The sequence below is a fragment of the Martes martes genome (genome assembly GCF_963455335.1).
Source record: "Martes martes genome assembly, chromosome: 10".
In the NCBI taxonomy this organism is placed as follows: domain Eukaryota; kingdom Metazoa; phylum Chordata; class Mammalia; order Carnivora; family Mustelidae; genus Martes; species Martes martes.
In genome coordinates this window covers 28,084,187-28,106,260 of record NC_137898.1, presented here as the reverse complement: position 1 = coordinate 28,106,260, position 22,074 = coordinate 28,084,187, and the positions used below count along the sequence as shown (strand labels likewise).

At 45.8% G+C, this 22,074-nt stretch overlaps 1 protein-coding gene across 1 annotated transcript in view; it reads left to right on the top strand.

Annotated features, from left to right (window-relative positions):
- The window catches only part of LDLRAD3 (low density lipoprotein receptor class A domain containing 3), a 221,558-nt gene that overhangs the window by 87,894 nt on the left and 111,590 nt on the right, over positions 1 to 22,074 (top strand). Inside the window, exon 3 of the mRNA XM_080817066.1 lies at positions 15,936 to 16,061. Within this exon, the coding sequence (XP_080673192.1) occupies positions 15,936 to 16,061 (126 nt within the window). The remainder of the gene's footprint in view (positions 1 to 15,935; positions 16,062 to 22,074) is intronic.

The following is a 22,074-nucleotide window of genomic DNA, read 5'->3' as shown; positions in this document are numbered from 1 at the left end:
TCCTAACTGGTGAGCTCCGTTACAAAGAAGACCCATAGCAAAGACAGCCCGTCCTCTTGTCCTGTTTTTGGTGCTAGTTCCACAACAGTAAATTGGATTTTGAGGAGGAGAAAGAGGAGCAGGGTGGAAGAGATCCCCCCGCCTTTCCCCAGCCCCATGCAGTGAACTTGGACATGCAATGTAGCCTGACAAAGAGAAAGCATTTACTGGAAAGAAGATGAGTCAGACTCCCAGAAACTTTTTGTTACTATGGCAGTGGGGTATTTGGCTAGTCCCTCTTTGGCTAGAGCATAATATACCAGTGAGGAATGTCAACTGTTGAATCTCAATTGCTTATTACCTCATAAAATGTCCTAATATATACTAATCGTTCCTGGAGAAAATAGACCTATTTTAAGATGACCCAGTCACCCATTTCTTGGTTCTAAGCCACTTTGGGGCTTCACAAAAAAACAATAATTATAGTATTAAAAGCTCTTAGCCCTTACTGATACCAGGCATCTTCTCATTTAATCCTTACAGCTACTTTGTAAGGTCAATTTCATCGTCCCATTTTACAGACAAGGGAGTAGAGCCCAGGGCAGGTAGGTAATTTGCCCAGGGTCTCAGCTCTGGGAAGGAGTGGAATCAGGATTTGGATCCTGATTCTATTGGATTCCTAGCCTTTTGTGTTTTGTTTTGTTTTGTTTTACCATTAACAGAGCGTTATTTCTTTCTTTAAATCAGAAAAAACAAAAATTCAGGATTGATCTTTTCCTGGTATAGGGTTCTTTGCCCTTGAAACTGTTGACGTTTTGGGTCCAGATAATTATTTGGCGGGGGGTGGGGGTGGGGAGTGGCCTGTGCATTGTGGGACATTTAGTAGCTTCCCTGGTCTACCCACTGGATGCCAGTAACCCTCACTCCTCTCCTCCCACCCTCAATACTTTTTACAGAATATTTTATATTTAAGTAGTCTCCACACCCAACGTAGCGCTCAAACTTACAACCCCAAGATCAGGAGTGGCATGCTGTGCCTACTGAGCCAGCCGGGGGCCCCATCCCACCCCCAGTATTGCCACATGTTGCCTGGGGAGCAAACCAGAAGAACTGGGGAGGAATTTGGCCAATTTAGTATCTTCCTGGAAAAGAACAACTTTTTCATTTCTAATGTCCCCACTCTTCCTAGATCTCAGAAGTTCTTACAGAGTTTTGTTTCTTTATTTAGTTGTATTCAGAGAGGTGTGCAACTCTTACTACTACCTAATGTTAGAACATTTTCATCACTCCCAAAAGAAACCCCAGTCCTCCCTCCCCTAGTCTCTGGGGGCCACTGATTTATTTTTGTCTCTATGGGTTTCCCTATTCTGAACATTAAATGGAGTCATATATGATGTGGCCCTTGCGTCTAGCTCTTTCACCTAGCATGATGTTTTCAAAGTTCATCCGTGCTGGATCCTGCTTCATCTTTTTAATTATTTAATTAATTAATTATGGACTTGTAGGAGTACAAGTTCCTTATTTTGCAAGTGGATATCCAGTCGTCCCAGCCATTTGTTTCTGAAAAGACTGTCTTTTCCCCAGTGGCTTTTCTTGGCACTTTGTCAAAAATCCGTTGATTGATAAAGTGATGGTTTATTTCTAGACCCTCAGTTTTATTCTCTTGATCCATAAACGTAGATCAGTTTGGAGAGCATTGCTGTCTTACCAGTACTTAGTCTTTTAATCCACGTATATGGGTTATCTTTCTCTAGTTCTTTAATATGGGTTGTCTTCTTTAATTCTTTAATTTCTCTGAACAGTATTTCTTTAATTTCTTTGAACAGCATTTTGTAGTTTGCAGTGTACGGGTCTTGTACTTCTTTTGTTAAATTTACTCTTAAGTATTTTATTTGCTTTAGTGCTATTATAAGCAAAATTGTTTTAGTAATTTCATGTTGGGATATTTGATTGCTGGCATATAGTAATTCATTTGATTTTGGTATATTCATCTTGTGTCCTACAACCCTGCTGAAGTTGTTTGTTAATTCTAAGAGTTTTGGGGAGGAGAAAAAGCTTTTTTTGTGAATTTAAGATTCAAAAAAAAAATATGCATTTACAGCTATACATTTCCCTCTCAGTACTGCTTTACCTGCATCTCATGAATTTTGGTATGTTATATTTTTGTTTTCATTTATGCCAAAGTATTTTCTAATTTTATTTGTATTTTCTTCTTCCACTCATTGGTTATTTCAGTATTGGTAATTACGGGCAATTTCTACATAGTTAATTTTGGTTTTGCTAGTTATTGAAAATTTCCACATAGTTGTGGATTTCTCAGATTTCCTTCTGTTACTGATTTCTCATTTTATTCCACTGTGATTGGAGAACATACATTTTATGATTTTATTCCTTTAAAATCTATTGAGGTTTTTTTTTCTTTTTTTTTTTTTTAATGACCTAACATCATAGGTTTGGAATACGTTGGAGAATGTTCCATGTGCATCTGAGAAGAAATGTGTGTCCTATTGCTTTTGGATTGTGACTTCTGTGGATGTTAGATGTGGTTGGTTTATTGGATTGCTCATGTCATCTGTTTTCTTTTTCTTTCTTTTTTTTTTTTTTAAAGATTTTATTTATTTATTCGACAGAGATCACAAGTAGGCAGAGAAACAAGCAGAGAGAGAGAGTGGGGGAAGCAAGCTCTCTGCTGAGCAGAGAGCCCAATGTGGGGCTCGATCCCAGGACCCTAGGATCATGACTTTAGCCGAAGGCAGAGGCTTTAACCCACTGAGCCACCCAGGTGCCCCTGTCATCTGTTTTCTTGTTGATCTTCAGCCAGGTTATTCCATCCATTGTGAAAGTGGGGTATTGAGCTCTCCAACTCTTACTGTTTAAGTATCTGTTTCTCCCTTCAGTTCTGCCAGTTTTTGCTTCCTGTATTTTGGAACCCTATTTTTAGGTATGTAGAATTATGTCTTCCTGATGGATTGACCATTTCTTTGTCTCTAGGAACTTTTTTGTCTTAGCTTCTATTTTGTTTGACATTAGTATAGTCACTCTAGCTCCCTTGATTTGGGATACGTTTTGTCTGTTTGTTTTGAAAAGCTTCCTGGGTTATTGTAATGTGCAGTCAGGATTGAGTCCCTGCTGTCATAGGATAGAGGAGCTGAGGGACAGTGTTTTGTTTTTAAAGCCAGCCCATAGCTACCAGCAGGTGGTATCCATGTGATGATGTGATTCCTGTGACTGGTGTTGAAGGTATCAGGGAAACCTCCAGATGCCTTTGGTGAAAGCCTTTCTTGGAGCCAGATTTGTGAGGGGTTACGCGGTATTTTCCTGAAGCAGTGACAGGCAGGATGTCCCCCTGCTCAGCTTTTCAGAGCTGCCTCCCCTCTCTCCTCCTGTTGGCACTAGCTAACAAAGGATTGTGTCTCTGAAAGCACGCCCCATTGTTCTGTGGGTCTCCCAATGGTTTAATCCCTTTTATCGTAGGCCTTTCTCTGGCCCTCTTTGCTGGCTTCACGGTCACTATTCAGCAGACAGGGTCTGAGCTCCAGGCTTCTTCTGTTGGAGAGGACATGTGGGAGGGGCAGGTGAGGCGGGCTGTCAGAGACACTTCCAGGAGACCGATCAGAAGTGAACTTCTTTTCACAAGGCTGAAGGTAGAGAATATGCGCAGAAATGAAGCTGTTTTGGGAAGAAAAACTTGAGTGTTTGCCAAGGGCTCAGAGGGTGGGAGTGGGTAGAGGCTCTGAAAAGTCAAACCTTCTTCTTTGGGCAAAGGTGATGGCCCTCGTTGCCTAGCAAGATGGAAAGTGATGTAGAATGGGTTCTCCTTTATTCATTTTTGTTCAGACCTGAGAACTTTGATTCTCACATTTTTCCCCTTCCATCCACTTTTTTTTTTCTTTTTTATCCCCACCCCCCACCATTTCTTAGGAGTTGTCCTTTGGATATCACCTTTTTTTTCTTGGATGATACTTTTATCAAAGTAGTCTTTTTCAACTGGAGATAGTCTGTTCTAGCATGTCTGTTCCCACATCTGTTTTTCATCTGAGGGATTCTGATCCACCTTCAGGAAGTTTTTCCTCCAAGCAGTGAAAAGCCTCTCGAAGTTAAGTTATCTGACCCACATTTATTTATTATCTCTTTAGAGCTTTTCCTCTCAAACTTTGTCTATAGAAGACTCAGTTGGGAATGTCTTGGTTTCCTGCTTACGGGTTCTCTGGAATTTTCCTTCCAATTTATATAGACATACAAACATACCTTCATGCACTTATGTATGTGCATCGCAAATAGCTAAAATAAATAACCTGGGGGGGAAAAAAACCCTTCAGGTTATAAGATAATGTCCTAATCCCAAACTTGCGGACTTTTTTCTTTCATTCTTAAAATTTTAAAGGGGCAGGACAGGCACTTCGAATCCCGTTTTTGTTTATAGCGCCCTTTTTCCTGAAAGCCCAAAGATTATATGGACTTGGCTCTTTAGTTCCCTTGGGGCTTTTGGGGAGAGAGGAGGATATTTCCATGTTACAGAGCCTCATCGTATCCTCATGAGTCCATAAAAATTTTCTTCATAAAAAACAAATCTGACGGGGCGCCTGGGTGGCTCAGTGGGTTAAAGCCTCTGCCTTCGGCTCGGGTCATGGTCTCAGGGTCCTGGGATCGAGCCCCATGTTGGGCTCTCTGCTCAGCGGGGAGCCTGCTTCCTTTCCTCTCTCTCTGCCTGCTTTTCTGCTTACTTGTGATCTCTGTCAAATAAATAAATAAAAATCTTAAAAAAAAAAAAACAAATCTGACATGTCAGTTTCCTTTGTAAAGATGCCCCCTGGCTGGCTCCTGAGTTAAGTGTCCACAACCCTGCCTGCCTCTCCCACCCCTGTTTCCTGCCACATCTGTGTTTGACACGCCCTAAACTTTCCCATATCTCTGTACAGACGGGCACACTCTGTCGCAACTTTGAGCTTTTATTCACATCATTTATTTTGCCTGGAGGGTCCTACTCTCTCACTCTTCACCAGCACACCCCTACCAATCTCCTAGGCAGCTGACATCGTGCTCCTTCATGCCATGCATCCTGGGCCCGCCAGGCTGGAACAGAAACTATTTGAAAATAATAGTAATAAATAATCACAGTAATAATAATAGCTAATGCTGTGTAATAATACTTTCCAATATTATATAACACTATATATAATACTATATTTTGTAGTGTCATGTTAAGTAATAACAGCTAATAGGTACTACCTGTAAGTGTAGCTAATATAGTATTAAGCATCGTAGCTAATACTGTGTTCCACAGGAAGACTGAGCTATCATTGTGTTGTCTCATTTAATCCCCACAACAACCCAGCGAGGTGTAGGTCCTGTTAACATCTCCATTCCCTGATGAGGAAATGGAGGCACAGAGAGGTGAAATCTCTTACCGTAAACCATACGTCCAACAAGTGGTGGAGGCAGTATTTGAACCCTGACAGGCTGACCTCTCACCCGACTGCAGTACAGTGTTGAAAAGCAAATGTTGATATAGTTTATAAAGCACTTACCACATCTCGTTGCAGTGATCTGCTCATTGCTCTTTGTTTTCTTCTTCTTTTTTTGATTTTTGTTTTTTTCCTCCTTCTTGGCCAGGTGTTCCTTAGCTGGGGGCAGCTTGCTTAGCAGAAGTTACTGTTTGAACATTTGATTCTCTTTGCCAGCCTACTTGCTCTGATGTGTGGCATAGAAAGTCCGGGAATTACCATGAATCCTATGGATAACTGAAAGAGGAAGGCCTTAGTCTAAACATTACTTTGGTTTCTACCTCATTTTTCTCGGGGCCATCCATATATGGGAAGAAGAGCAGTTTGTAGACCCGTGGACCATGTTTGGGAGGGGAAGATGTGATCAGATCCCTACTAGATATCAAGCCTTGCGCTGTTCTCTCTACATGCAAAATCTCATATTATTTTCCAACAACTGATGAAGTCTGTGGTATCTCTATGCCCCTTTTGCAGACAGGGACAATGAGGTCAAGGGAAGTTCAGGCACTTGTCCAGGATCTCAGCTGTTCTGTGGCAGAATGTGGTTAGAAGCCCAGATGCTTCTGAACCCTAAGCTCTTTTGATTTCTTAGCCCCAAGGCTGCACACCTCCTATTCTTACAGAAGAGGAGATGTTTAGAAAGAATTTTCTACCCCAGTCTTCTGTTGAAGCTGTTGCAGTTAGATGCCTTCTTTCTGTATTTATATTCCAATGAGCTTGTGATCTTTTGCTCTCTCTGTATGTATCTCTGAAGCAGCCAGTATGTTGTTTGAGGGGAAAAGAGTACATCACGATATCTGATTGATAAAACTCGGAGTTCACTCAGGTAGTCAAGCAGAGTCAGACTCCTGGAACAAGCCAAAGGCTGTTTTTGCTCAGGTAATAATGAATGTGCCAAGGCTCGAATTCCAGGTGTGGTTTTAGCTTTCTGGGGGTTTGTCCTCTGCATCAGGACCACAATGAAACACCTGTCTTTTTTCCTCTTCTAGACTTCTTAGAGAATCCGGGCATATGCTTTTTTAAAAAGTCTGTTACTTTTTTATAAGGCTCTTTTTGCTTCCTTGCTTCTAACCATGAAGTCATGTTTGACTTTTTCAGGGGAACCACAGTTTGACATTTTACAAAATGAACCAAGGGACTGAATATAGTAGCAATTTTAGATCCATTACTTTTTGTGAAGTTTTTAGCCAGTGACGCTACATGTAGGCGTTCACTTTGGGGAAGGCAGGGAGAGCACTGTGCATGTTGATTCAAATTACATGAATTTTGTAATCTGATTTTTTTGTCTAATTTATACTTTGGTGTAGATAATTCTCACATCTTCAGTGTGAGCTGCATTGCAACTAGCTCATGGCACATTTCTTATGAGAAATCAGGTTTGACACTTTTTAAAAATTATTTTTTAAATTTTTTATTAACATATAATGTATTATTAGGTTTGACTTTTTTTTAATGAAATAAAACATACCAGGTACTTTTTACTGATCCAAGAAGCAAGTTCATACTGACCCCTTTTCAGTTCTCCCCATACCACATTGTTTTCTGCCTCTGGGCCTTTGCACACGCTGTTCCTCCTTGGAACAGTCCCACCAGCACTAAACTTTTCTCTGGCAGAGCTGTCTCCAGTTATCCTTATTCTTTGCAGGTATGACACAGAGTTTGTGAACTAATGTTAGTGGAATGAATAAGTGAGCAAGGCCTCAGTGTCTAAACATAACATCGGTTTCTACCATAGCTGTGTGTGAAGTGTCTTTGCTGACATCGGCTTTCCTTTGAGCAGCCTTTTCTGACCTCAGTCTCTGCCTCACTTGGAGCTTGGGTGTCTTCTGGCTCCCCCATCAGAGCACACATGGCACTGCATATAGACGCTCATGGACTTGTCCTTGCTCCACTCTCAGGGAGTATTTTGTGAGTCGCTACAGAACTGACTCTGCCCGGCAGATATAGCAGGATTCTCAGCACTATTTTGTTATTTGCCAGAAGGGGCAATAAACACTTGTTGGGCCATTCATCCCTATCTTGTATTTTGCACAGGTAAAGCGTAAATCCTTAAAATTTGGACAGAACTGTTTGAGAGGTTTTGAAGTTCTAAACGGGCCTTTTTGTTAGGACAGCAACCATTTGAATAGGAGCCCATGGCTTTTGTACGTCAAGCAGTGATTTTGTGTCTTGCACATGAACACGGAGGAAGAGAGAACCTGTGGAGACGGAGAAAGATCAGCAAGAGGCCCATGGTTTCTCTGATGCTATCTGGGATATGAGTGCTAGACTTGACTGGGGGTGGTGGCCAGAGGAGGCCCCACAGGAGCCCTGTAGCCACAATTCCTGGAGTGGTTGCTGATCTGTGCCGTGGCAACATCAGAAAGAAATGACTGATGAGATCATTTGTTCTTGGGACTTAAGATATCAGTAGAACTGTCAGGTGGGGTGGTCGCATGGGAGTGTTCATTGGAATCCTCTGTGCTTAATAGGAATGTAGATTCCCCGAGGGGAGAGGCATCCCTGAAGATTCTTCTGCGGGAGGAGCAGGGACACCCTTCTTTGTGAAACACTGCCTCACAGGACAGGACATTCTAAGGAAATACTGGCAAGCAGGGCCGTCCTTGGAGTAAGAACCTGCCCTTCGTCGGGCCCTTAGAGGTGATAATGCAGCCTGAGAAAGTTCGCTCAAGGGGCAGCTCCTGAAAGGAGGGACACTTTGCATGAGCCCGTGATGAGCGTAACCCAGGGAAACCAATTTCAGCAAAGATTGATGCTCTGTACCCGGTGCAAGTTTTAAAAGATTAAAAGAAGAGTCATGGTTTCCTTGACTGGAGAGGAATGTCCCCTACTTGGCAAAGTAATCAAATACACAGATGTTACAATGAAGAGAGGCAGAGATAAATGGAGACTAATAGAGCACGGGTGCAGGGAGGGGCCAGCCTAACATAAACACAGAGGAGCTGTGGGGGGTTCTCAGCCTGTGGGCTTCTAGGAATATCTTCGCCAGCAGGGCAAGATCCGCCTGTCTCCGATGGGCGATCCAGGGCCGGAGGTGGTTCCTGTGGCCAGCTATGGCCAGAAGACAGTACCGGTTCCTCTGGGAGGAGGTGGTCAGTGATCAAAAGGGTGCCAGAACGTGAAACATGCATATCCTGCGACCTAGCGGTTATACCTTCAAGAGCTACCATACAAGTGGGGAGAATGACATATGCATCTGTGTGTGCGTGTCCATCAGCCCTGGGACTTACAGGTACAGAGATGCAGTAGAACTCTCTGTAGCCGATAAAAGGGATAGTGTGGGCCTGTACTTACCCACATGAAAAGACGTCACACTATATCGGGAAGTGACCAAAGCCAGTTTCGAATGGCATTGTGTTTCATGGGTGCATTAAAGCAAACTCTATGCTCAGGTTTCTGTGTATTGATTTAGTCAGTAATGGCTGAGTAACGTGTGTACCACGCACTTGTCTGGTATGTGTTTGGTGTGGAACAGTGAACAAGGCCGTGGTCCCTAGCTATTCGGAAGGGAAGTGCTTGGATCAGCGGCACTGACATGACCTGGGAGCCCGAGGAATACGCAGTCCCAGGCCCCCTCCAGACCGACTGCATTTGCCGAGGTCCTGGGCCAAGCCATCTGCACACAGTAGTTCTTGGGGCCCTGCTTCGTGAGCCCGTTTACCAAAGTGGCCCCGGTGGCTTTGACTGAGTGACAGCAATTCGGGGTAATTTTTACATTGACCTTTGTGCGTTTTCTCTGTAGTTTAAATTCTTCATGGTGAGCGCTGCCATGAGTCTATAAAAGCCAGGATGGTCATTTCACAGAAGAGCTTGAGGCTCCTGCTTCTGGTTCTCCGGACTGTCACGAGCACACGCTGGCAGGATCCCGGAGCAGGAACTGGAGGCGAGCAGGAGGGGGGTGGAGACGGCAGCTGTTGCTCATTTGGCCCACTGCAGACATCTGGAAGAGAGACCCCCAATACCCGTGTTTATGGCTGGAGCATCTGCCAAAGCCGGAGAGATGCAGCCGCTCTGATGAGCGAGCTCCCGGCCCTCCTGGCTGAACAGAGCGGCTCTGGCACGGCCGCCCCTGTCCGACTCTGGTAGGAGGACCGTGTGGGGAGGGCCTGCACGGTGGCCACAGACGCCGTCACCCCACGTGCTCCAGGACCCACATGATGCCTTTTCGGGGCAGACTGGGAGCCATAGGCGTGACACCGGGTCCAGAGCGTTTCTTCCCAAGGTTTGGAAAGTTCTGGCTTTCAGCCTTCTGGGCTGTTGCCCAAACCGGATCCCCAGGCTGGGGTTTGGCAGCACGTGACTCTCAAGCACACTGTAGTCGTCGGAGGCTAGACTCGGGGATTGAGGACTGAGTTTTACACCAGCCAGATCCTGAATATCTGTGTGCCTTTGGGCACAGCGCAGACTGCCTGCTGGGGACTCCGTTTTCTCCTCTGTGGAAGGTGAGGAGTTACTGGTGACGCTGTGCCTGCGAGGATCGGGGGTCTGCTGTGCGTGCCTCGCCACGCGGTCACACCGGATGTCTCCTGGTTCCCCTCTAGTCCTCACACAATCCCCAGATCCTGGTCCGAGGACTCCTGTGTCATTTGTCCTGCATTTTGGAGGCTAAAGTGGCTTTCTGTGGAGGATGGTAGTGAGTCAAGATGTTTGCAGATTTTTGCGTGTGTCCTTGCTGGCAAAATAAAAAGTCGGCCTCTGTTTTAGCCTTTTACACACCCCCATCTCGTTTTTGTTCTTGTTTTTAAAAATTTTTTTTTTAATTTGACAGAGAGAGAGGGAGATCACAAGTAGGCAGAGAGGCAGGCAGAGGGGGAGGGGGAAGCAGGCTCCCTGCTGAGCACAGAGCCCAATGGGTGGCTCAATCCCAGGACCCTGAGATCATGACCTGAGTTGAAGGCAGAGGCTTTACGCACTGAGCCACCCAGGGTCCCACCCCCCCCACACACACCATCTCATTAAAAAAAATTTTTTTTTATCTTACTCATCCGTGGAAATCAGAACTGTGACATCCAGGCTCTAAGGAGGGAGAGGACATGGATGGGGCATGAAACCCACCCCCAGGAGAGCACTGGTTCTTGTCCTCCCGCTGGTGAAGGCTGCCTCCTTGGAAGGTTCGGGGAGCAAGTCCTCGAAAAATAGTGAATTCAGGTCATCAGTGGCACGGAGGCACCCTGTCCAGCTTCGTCAGGGTGATTTTAATTTTTTTTTATTTATTTTTTTAAAAGATTTTATTTATTTATTTGACAGAGATCACAAGTAGACAGAGATGCAAGCAGAGAAAGAGGGAAGCAGACTCCCTGCTGAGCAGAGAGCCCGATGTGGGACTCGATCCCAGGACCCTGAGATCATGACCTGAGCCGAAGGCAGCGGCTCAACCCACTGAGCCACCCAGGCGCCCTCGTCAGGGTGATTTTAGACATGGTCAGCCTTCCACCTTCTGGCAGTAGCTGCACAGTTTCATGTTGAAATCTCCCCTTTGGAGAAATTGGGCCAGGGGAGGACCATCCGGCCTTGGTCCAGTGCCACCCTGAGCCCCACAGCGGGTGGTGCAGGCAAGGGATGGCCAAAGCTGCCGACAGCGGCTGGCTTCCCTCCGAGCCTCAGCCAGGTGCTTGGCTGGCCGCCTGTGATCCATCCCAGGTCGTCTGAGCAGGTGTCCAACGGGGCAGGTGTGAATCATAACGGATCGGGCTCCCCCTGACCGAGACAACAATGGAGCATTGCTGACGAGGCATCAGGTTTCATTAGTAATTCTTGAAAGGGTTCAGGGGCAGGATCAAAGAGCTGGTTAATTGAATGGTGGCTAATTCATTTATAATTATTCATATTCTTTTTCTTCGTCTCCTGAAGTCTAATCCTTTGGAGCTGGACCAGGGCTTAGATCTAAAGAGGCTGAACAGCGCATGAGTCAAGAGCAAAGTTTGAGCCTTGACTCTGTTTATTAGTGGTGTCAAGCTCCCTCACTTCTGGGCCTCAGCTCTCCTATCTGTGAAATGGGTCTTCGTGAGTAGTAAATGAGGTGCTTCTTATAAGACCTGGAGCATAATGCTTGGCCCATAGTCAGCATGCAGTGAGCTGGCTCTTGTGACCCAGTCCTGCTCTCTCTTTTATAGGCTCCCTTGTGTATTCAGCAGGTGTCTGTTAGCCAGCATCAGCACTATATAGCACAGCTCCGTCGAAAGTGGTGAATGGAAGTATTCAAACAAGTATATGGTCATCATTCAAACAGCACAGCCCAGAGCCGGCCACATCCTTTCATAGGGAAAGAAGGAGAAGCAGAGGGAAGGCTAGAGAGGCAGAGGATGGGAGTTCGAGTTTCTGGGTCCACAGTCCAGTGTCTGAGTAAGTGGAACCATGGGCCACACGACCCTGGGAAAAAGGCAGTGCAGACTGGGAGACCGGCAGGGTGCACGCAGGTCCCGAGGTGGGACTGTATGCCACAGTTCCCGGAGGAGCAAGGAGGCCCACATAGCCAGGCAGGGAACATAGGTGGGCCTGAGCTGGAGAGGTGTCCAGAGCTGCCTGACGCTGGGAGGAGGGGCTTTGTTAAGTTGCCGAGAGGGCAGTGACATTGTGAATGGAGGTTTACGAGGAAACAGCTCTCAGAGGTCAAAGCCTATAAGCAGCCTATCAGTGGCCCCCAAAGTGTGGCCACAGCAAGGCCAGCCGGTCCTCCCATGTGAGCATCCATCACTGGGTCTTGCCTCCAACTGTTGTTACCGTGGTGTTTGCTAAATGGTGACTTTCTGTTTCTTACATCTCCTCTCTGTTTAATCATTGGAATTCTTCTATAAAGAAAAACTTCCCTTCTTCCCCATTTACTTATTTTTCCAATGATTTATGATGCCAGTATGGACTCACAGATATTTATTGAATTCTCTGGGTTATAGCCCAAAACTATCATTATTTTGTTGCTTAAAATGTCATAGCTTTGGCCATTGGAGAGTTCCTTTGGCTTGACTTCTGTGTCCTTCAGGTATGCCTCCATCATATTTTGAGCACTTTTTTACTCTCTGGCAACACAAGACACTCCAGTTTGATCTTGAATTTCCCCCTGGAATTAACCACTTCTCCAAGGAGCCTTCATTCCCTTTATCGGATGATGGTATTTAGAAACCAAGATCTGGTGCTGGGTGTGCTCATTTGCTCCTGGAGTTTATTGCTTCTCATCTTTCTTAGCAGATGGAACTAGGAAACGTATGTATGCTGACCCATGCACACACCAGACCAATATTTCTCTCTCTTGGGGCACCTGGGTGCCCCATTCGGTTAAGCATCTGCCATCAGCTGAGGTCACGATCCCAGGGTCCTGGGACTGAGCCCCGTCTGAGTCAGGCTCCCTGCTCAGCATGGAGTCTGCTTCTCCCTCTCCCCACTGCTTGTGCTCTCTTATGCGCTGTTCTCTCCCTCTCTCTCAAATGAATAAATAAAATCTTTTTTAAAAATTCTGTAAATATTTGTCTCTCTCTCTTATCTAGCTGTATGTCTCTCTGCCTATCTATCTGTCTGTCTGTCTTTATAAATCTTGACTTCATACTGATGCCTTTACTTCCAGTGCAAAGCCTCAGGGATCAGTTAGCCTTTCAACCTTCCTTATTTCTAAGTTCTTCCTCGGGAGCGAAAGACCTCACGGTTATTATTTGCAGTATATTTACTTATTTGCTCAGTCCTAGTACACACAGAGATAGTTTCAGAACTGCTAATCCATACCCGTGTGACAGGTAAAAGTAGAGTGCCCTGTTTGTGTACAGTTCTCTTTTTCCTTAGCCTTATAGAATCCAGGGAAAATAACGGTTCCCTGAGTTACTTGGGCTGGTTTTTTCTTCCCGACACCCTTCAGCGTGGTGGGTTTATGCATCTGTAATCCAGTCATGTTCGCTTTTGCTGTTTCTGTCCTATTTTGAGTGTCTGCCCACATACATGCATGCGGATGATTTTAATGGTTTACTGTTGAGGTATGTGAAATATTGGGGTTCTAAGAGTCAGAGCTATAGAGACTCATCCCGGGTGCCTCATTCTCATCTCATTTCCCCATTCTTTCCACCTCTGTCCCACCTGCCCCCTGTACATAACCAGGGTGTGTCCTTCCCATGTTTCTTCTACACAGATCAACCAATCCATGTAGTTCTTATATCCGTCTCTTCTGCCCATACAGAGGGTTAAAATACTATAAATATTCCTTTGACTTTGCTCCCCCCACCACATAACAGTGTATCCTGGAGATCATTTCATATGACTTCATAGAGATCTTCCATAATGAGCTTTTTTAACTTTGGCGATTGGGAAAAAGATGAGCAGCCCAAGAAGTAATTTTAAAATTCTATAATGAATGATGATGATGATAATAAATAACATAAGCATTACCATTAATTGAGCACCTGCTGTATACCACGGTCTGTGCTAATATGCATTTTGTGTAGATTATCTCATCACATCCTTCCCAGGGCCCTGGGAGGTAGATGTTACCTCCAGTTTACTGATGAGGAAACTGAGACTCACTAATATTTAGAATCTTGCCCAAGTTCCTAAAAAGTAGGGCCACAGTTTGAACCCAGCTGCTGTCTCCCAAGTTTGTGCTTTTGAAGAGCGCATCAGCACCATTACAAAAGTCCAGGGTCAAAACAAAGTGATGGGAGTTTTTAAAACCTGGGCACGTCCCAAGACCTTGAAACCTTGTTGATTGTGGATCGCGTTGCTAAAGTTGGTATGTTCCCGATGACAGGAACATGAAGATAATTTACTGCCTGTTTGTTCCCAAGAAACGGCCCTTCCTTCTTGAGGACCACGGGTCCTGCGTCTAAGGCAGGAGAGGAGAGGGATGCTAGTCGGGGCCCACTCCCCGGGATGCAGCCATAGATCTGACCTTACACCTCATAATCACAAGCCAGAGCAGCCAGCACCGTTCCCAGGAAAGTCTGACCCCACAGAGCTGTTTGGTTAGCAGAATACTCCATCAAGCCCGAGTTACAGCAGTTTCTCTTCAAACTGTTTGTGCAGCAGGAGCGGAACAAGAATCTCTCTGAGCCGGAGTCTGGCTTCTGTTGTGAGAAGCGACAGACTGGCAGAGAGGCAACACAGTTGCACTGGTGGACAGCGTGGCTTCTGGAATCTAATGCCGGGCCCTCACCCCTGTGTCGCATTTTCTAACTGTGTGGCTTTGGGGAAGTCTCTTTACGCCTCAAAGCACACCTCTGCCACGGGGATGAGAACCATGCCCATCCTTGTCAGCGGTCCCCACGACTGTCCCCAGGCTCAGGGATTTGCTGGGAGGATTCCGGGAATGTGGCATGTGGTCACATGAAGGACGCAAAGCAAAGTCAGCAAAGGGAAGAGGCAAAAGGAGGGAAGCCCAGAGGAAGCCAGGTTCAGACTTCAAGAGTCCTCTCCCAGGGAAGTGGTACGGGATGCAGTTAATTCCCCAGCAACAAGTTGCGACAGCAGGAGAGAAGTGCTTTCTCCCGGGGAAGCTCCTTGCAGTCTCCATGCCTGGGGTTCTGACTGGGGGCTGGTTACGCAGGCTCGTTACACAGGTGCTATGTGCCCAGCATCTATGCAATAGCAAGCTCCCAGAAGAAAAGCAGGTGTTCAGCATCAACTGCACCGTTCCCATAAAGAGCTGAGGCACGGGGAGCCATTCTTAGGAGAGACTGGTGTGAGCCCTCCCGAAGTTCAAGTTCCCAGAAGTCAGCCATGCGGACCTGGCCGTGCAGGAAGGCAAGCCTCTCTGAGGGTAGCCGTGTCCGGGCTGTGGTGTTCATCCTTTCCTGCACACCATGCCACGGGGTGGTTGCTGACTGGATTGAATGGGAGAATCCACAGAAAGCTCTGGCCATGCTGCCTAGAGTGGGAAGCCTTTAATAAGCACAGAAAGGGGGCCTGGGTGGCTCAGTGGGTTAAGCCTCTGCCTTTGGCTCAGGTCATGATCTCAGGGTCCTGGGATCAAGCCCCGCATGGGGCTCTCTGCTCGGCAGGGAGCCTGCTTCCCCCCTCTCTCTCTGCCTGCCTCTCTGCCTACTTGTGATCTCTCTGTTAAATAAATAAAAATCTTTAAAGATTTATTAAAAAAAATTAAGTGCAGACCAGAGCTTTGACCGTCGGGGAAGGAATTGGGAAGGGTTCCTCAGTACCGTAAGAGTAGGTCGCGTCCATCCCCCAACTACTCACACCCCATTCATTCGTTTGTGCCCCACATTGGGGTTGAGCCCCGCTTTGTGTAGGGGCCCTGGAAATACCGCGGGCACAGCCACCCCCTTCCTTGAGGGTGCTGCGCGAGGGCTCTCAGTCTGGCTGGGTGCTGACTGTGGGTGGGGGGTGGTAGGAGATCTTGGGGGACTTCCGTGGAAATGTGAAGAGACCCTTTTGCGCGCTCAGAGCTGGCGGGATGGGTAGGCCAGGGCTCAGAAAGCGTAACTTCCTGACGGCAGGCTGTTTGTCTCGTTTTGCCTCCTGCAGCCAAGGCTAAGTCCAAATGCGGCCCGACGTTCTTCCCTTGCGCCAGCGGCGTCCACTGCATCATCGGCCGCTTCCAGTGCAATGGGTTCGAGGACTGTCCCGACGGCAGCGACGAGGAGAACTGCAGTAAGTACCAGGAGCGCCTGGCCCCTCCCTTGTTCCTCGTGATGGGCCCCGCGCCCCGCTCCTCCCTCTCGTGGGCTCCGGCATCGTCTCTCCTTACCTGGATCCTGCTCTCCCTCGCTGCTTCTTGTGTAAACGTGTAAATGCTCAGCTCCCATCTCGCGGGGATTCTGCAAAGCGCTTGGGGCCTGGGGCGTACTTTTTTTCCTGTTCCGACAGCTGCTCTGCAGGTGCAGGTGTGTGACCCTCATTAACAGATGAGGCATCTGAAGTGTCGGGACGTCAGGGAACTCAGCCAGCGTCACACAGGTCACGAGGGGCAGAGCCGATTCTCTGCTCCTCCATACTTTATTCTGAGGGACTGTCTCAGTCAACAACCTGTGTCGATGTGCTGGCTTTTTTTCCCACTTTGAACAAGTTTTACAAAGATGTCTATATATATCAGAAGAAAATATTTTTTAAAAACTCCCATGTAGTATAGAAAGCTAAAGTTCTCCTTGTCTTATGATCACCCCAGTTCCTTTTACTTGTTGTATAATATTCCAAGGTACTGCACAGACACATGCCCCCTCTTGTTCTCTCTCCGCACCCCCCCACCCCCCTCTCAGCAGTCTTGGTGTTGAGCTCCTACTCCCTTCCTGGACAGCATCTCTATGTCCAAATCCACTTCACACACAGCAGCATTAGTGACCTCCAGGCATCTCTTCCCCCCGGGGGCCTTTTGTGCCATGCCAGCTCTCCCAGCTAGTAGCTTTGAAACTTACAAAATATAAAAAAGCAGAAAGAGGAAAATGAAACTGCCCAGAATGACACAAATGTTCAGATGTGGATTTTTTTTGTGCCAGGCCTTTCTCTGTCTCTCTTCCTCCCTCCCTTTCTCTGTGTGTGTGTATGTATGTACGCGTATGTATGTAGACATGTATGTTATTCATAAGGATTGTTATCGTTATTCATATAATTGTTATTTATGTTATTAATTTTTTTTCAAAACATATTGTAATGACTTCAGTGATTGTTTTAAGGAACTGGCTTTCCCTTACCCTGTTGGTTCTGGTGTAAGTCCCTGACGAGGAGGGGGTCATCTCCCGTGTTACTTATGCCTTTCCAGGGAACAGTTGTCATGTGCCCTACCGGTGGGGACGTGAGGAGAATATAACTCTCCTGTGTGCCTTCTCCTTCTGCCTTATTTCATCTTCTGGATCCCAAATGGCAGAAATACAGCATAGCGGCTAGACTGTTGAATGGTTAGTAGGGTAGCAAAAACCCACCTTAGCCGGAGAATGTAGGTCACTAAGAGGGTAGCAGCTTGACTGAGCAAAATGACTTTGGAGCCGGAAAGCCTGGCCCGAGGTTTGTGTTCTGCCCTAATTCAGCTGGGTTGGCTCTGCTTTATAATCTCCTTGCACAGTGGTTTCCTCATCTCCTGAAATGGGGACGCCAGGAGCCTGCTTCCTGGGTCATGGTGGCAATTAGACGAGGCAGTACCTGAAAAGTATTCAGTATGGTGCCTGGCAAGGGGTAATTGATTTTGAAAACCCCTAGTGACTTAAAACAAAGCTGTGAGTCATGAAGAGGAAGACCCTATTTACTGGCATTCCGCCTTTCGTTTAGGATGTCCAAGGATGTACTTGTTCTGTATTTCACTAAGTCCTTTGGTAAGTGTGTATCAGCTTGATAGCCACTTCCTACTGTCCATGGGGATCTCACAGTCCATGGGGGGAGTTTTATATATACATGTATTCATGTGTACGTACTAGAGAGTAATTCGATGGCAATAAAAAGCAAGCGTGGTACATTCTAGAACATACCTTCTAACTGATTGTGCTATCCTACATATTCCCGGTTGTATTAAAGACTGCGTATGATTTAAATGTTTGGATATTGGTCTTTAATTGTCTAAATGACTTAATTATATCCATTCCAAATTCAACTCAGGGGATTAAACTAGCATTTCCTTCTGGCATATCTACTGTCTAAAAATAATGGATTCTAATTCATGTTTTGAAACTGGTCAGTGAAAGAGAATCCAGCATTTACCCTCTTTTTTCTAGATGCGTTGCCCTTCTGAGTAAATAGCCACCAGACAGGAAAGATTTTTTTTTTTTTTTTTTTTTTAACTGAAGAATACCAACTAACATGGAAGAATGAGAGAATTAGAGTATCTGTTTTGTAACTTTGGTGAAGAAATGGATTGTCCGTGGCTCATGAAAGCAATAGATGAAAAACAGTTGGGGAACTTTCTAGGGGCTGGGTGGGGCTGACCACGCCTGGGACACACGTCCGTGTCTTCACAGACAGCTCTGGATCAACCCTGTACCACTTCAAGTAGAATGTGGAAACCCTTTCCCTCCATAGATCTCTTTGCATTCTGATCGTCTGAGATCGTACGTCTCCATACATTCAGAACCCAAAAAAGGCAATGTTCTCATTTTTGCTTTGAAGACTCAAGTGCATTTTGAGGAACTCCCGCGGAAAAGAATAGTCTGTTACTCTGTTTACCCAGAGACTGGCCATTTTGGTTGCTCTTTCTTCATTCCTGACGTCCCAACTTTCCTTCTGGTGTCCTTTCCCTTTGGCTGAGGTATTTCCTTTAGCCGTTCTTTTGAAGCAGGTCTGCTGGCAACACATCCTCTTAGTTTCCCTTCATCCGACCCTGTCTCGATTTCACCTTCATTCCTGAAGGTTATTTTTACTGCATATAGAATTCTGGGTTGACAGTTCTTTTTTAAAGCACTTTAGAAATGCCGTTTCACTTTCTCTGGCTTTCGTGGTTTCCGATGAGAAATTTGCAGTCATTCAAATGGTTTCCCCATAGAAAATGCATCATTTTTCTGGCTGCATTGAAGTTGTTGTTTTTTTTTTTTTTTCTCGTAGTCTAGCTCTCAGCAGCTAGATGATAGTGTGTCTGGCTATGGGGATTTCTTTGAGTTTATTCTGTGTCGGGTTCTTTTTGAATCTGTTAAGTTTTCATCTTTTTCTGTACTTAGGACCTTTTCAGCTACTCTTTCTTCAAATTGTTTTCAAGCACTCTGTCCTTATGGGATTCGGATAACAACTTAGGATATTTTGTGATTGTCCCACAGGCTCCTGAGGCTCTGTTCAGTTTTTAATCAATCTTTTTCCTTTCATTGTTCAGGTTGGAGAATTCCCATTAGCCTCTTGTCAAGTTTACTTTTCCCCCTCTCATCTCCAGTCTGCTTTTGAGCCCATACAGGGTGTTTTTATTTTTTGTTTTTTTTTCTTTTAAATTTCAGTTATTGCATTTTTAAGTTCTAGAGTTTCCTCTTGGTTCTTCTTTATATCTTCTGGGTTCTTTGTGGAGACCCCATATTTTCCATTTGTGTCGAGAGTTTGTGTGATTGCTGGCTTGTTGGGAGTCTTTCTGGAATTAGCTGCTTTAACGTCTCCATCACGTAATTCCAACATCTGTCTTATTTTGGCAGTGGTGTCTGTCAGTTATCCCTTCCCTTGAGAATTGAGATTTTCCTGATTTTTCACAAAGCAAGTAATTTTGGATTATATTCTGGATGTTTCGATGATTATGTATGACGCTCTGGGTTTTGTTTCAAGCCTACAGAGTGTGTTGATATTTTTGTTTAGTAAGCAAATGACCCTATTGGGTCAGGCCACGAATTCCTAACAGCCCCTCTGTGGACAGCAGTTGCAGTCGTTTTCAAGCGGGTTTTGCAATGTTGTTTGGATCTGTGTTGCCTCTGTACCCCCTCCAGTCAGTCTGGGACCTGGATGGTGGTCTGTGAGTTTGGTTCGCAAAGTCTTGGGTGTGTCTATTAGGACCAGACCCATGCACGTGCTACCTGCGGATCTGCCTAGAAGTTCATAAATAACTTTATGGAGTTGCTTTTCCAAGGTCCTCCCGCTCCACTGTCTCTCTGATCCTTTCCAGCTACATGGGACTCTGATGGGAGGGGGAGGCAATAGAAAACCTGCCACCACTTCAGTGATAGTTTGAATTTTGTTCTTCTTCCCCAGTTGGGCTGCTCTGGTTTACCTTTCAGAACCTAAAAGAGCTGCCGTGTTTGTCCGCGTATTTGGCTAGGCTTTTATTCCAGCTGCATTCAGGGGGAGAGCCAGGGCGGATGTCATGACTGCTTTTGACCTGGAATGGGAACCTCTCACAAGTCAGTCTGAGCATCACAAGGAAAGAGACAGCAGATGTTGTTTGCCTTTGGACGTGAGCCAGCAGGAGCACACATCATCGCTGTGAGGTATTTCTGCCTCCGCTTCCAACCTAAATCTGATTGAGCCTCTAAATCTGTCCTAGTCAGTTCTGGCTGCCAGTTCTGGCTGCCATGATAGATGGCCATGGATTAGGTGATTTAAACAGAAACTTATTTCTCATTGTCCTGGAAGACCCACATGCAGGGTACCCTCATGGCTGGGTCCTTGGTGTGGGCCCTCTTCCTCTTGATGTCCTCCCTGGGCCTTCCTTGCTCATGCACACACAGAGAAGTCCCTTGGCTGCTCCTCTCAGAAGGGCCCTAATCCCATCATGAGAGCACCACCTTCATGACCTCATCTTACCCTAATCTCTTCCCAAAGCCCTCCCCACGAAAGGCCATCCCTCTTATTAGGGGTTCGGGTTCCAGCATATGGACTCTGGGGGACATAGCATGCCCTCTGAACACGATCCATTAATTCACAGGAAATTCAAGGACAGGGGAACGAGTGTTGGTGGCGCCATGGGGGATGGACTGCCAGATCTACAATGTGGGAGATTTTGCAGGGCTCCCATTTCTTCCAGTAATGCATTCTAAGAAAAATTAGAGGAAGAGGGAACCTACAGACCGAAGGGGACTGAGAGATCCATCAAATGCAGTGTACCCATCTTGTTTCAGAGTCTACTCCAACAAATACTGTTTAAAAAAATGTTAATTGACAAAATGTAAATTGTAGTTGTATGTTTGATGATATTAAGGCATTATTGTTAGTTTCTAAAGTGTGAGAATGATTTTTCTTTGAGAGAGAAAGTGGGGGGAATGTGCGTGCATGAGCAGAGAGGGATGGAGGAAGAGAATCTCAAGCAGACGCCACGCCGAGTGCAGAGCCTGATGCAGGGCTCAATCCCAGGACCCCGAGATCATGATCTAAGCCGCCAAACCAAGAGTCAGACGATTAACCGACTGAGCCACCTGGTACCCTGATATTCTGTTTATTATTTTTAAAAAGTCCTTATATATAAGGATGTGTATGTGTGTATATATACACATATATATATACACATGTATATATATATGTAATATCTAATGCCATATTAGGTATTTATAATAATAAATATAATAATAATGTATATAAAGATGAAATCACAATGAGGGGTAGTGGACGGGGGGTAGAACTGAAATAACATTGTCAGTGAGTTGATAATTTTTAAAGCCAGGGGATCAGAACATGGGGGTTCACTATGCTAGTCTCTCTTTTTGGATATTTGAAATTTTCTGTAATAAAATAGTAAAAAGAAACAAAGATAAAGGAGAGGTTTTGTTGGGCTATGTCTTGGCTTTTCGTATGTAACAGGAGAGTCTTTTTTTTTTTTTTTTTAAGATTTTATTTATTTGAAAGAGAGAGCACAAACAGGGGGAGAGGCAGAGAGAGAGAAGCAAGGCTCCCGCTGAGCAGGGAGCCTGATGCAGGTCTCGATCCCAGGACCCTGGGATCATGATCTGAGCCGAAGGCAGACATTTAACCTATTGAGCCACCTACGTGTCCTGAGAGTCCCATTTTTAAAGAACCTTGTTTCTGTGGACCTGTTTTCCCACCTTTTGCATTGCTTTGACTCAGGAGTGATGAATCAGGATTTCCTCTTAGATGCTCACAGTGCTGAGATTTACCTTTTTGTAAATTTCGCTTTTTGTCCTCCCTCCGTTGGTTGTGTCTGGCCCCTTCTTCTCCCCTGGTGCTCAGACATCCTTGGCTGGAGGTGGGACGCTGGCTCAGGTGGCCACACAGCCCTGATCCGGTCGTCCCTCATTGAGGACGGAGATTCCTGGCCAGAACCAAG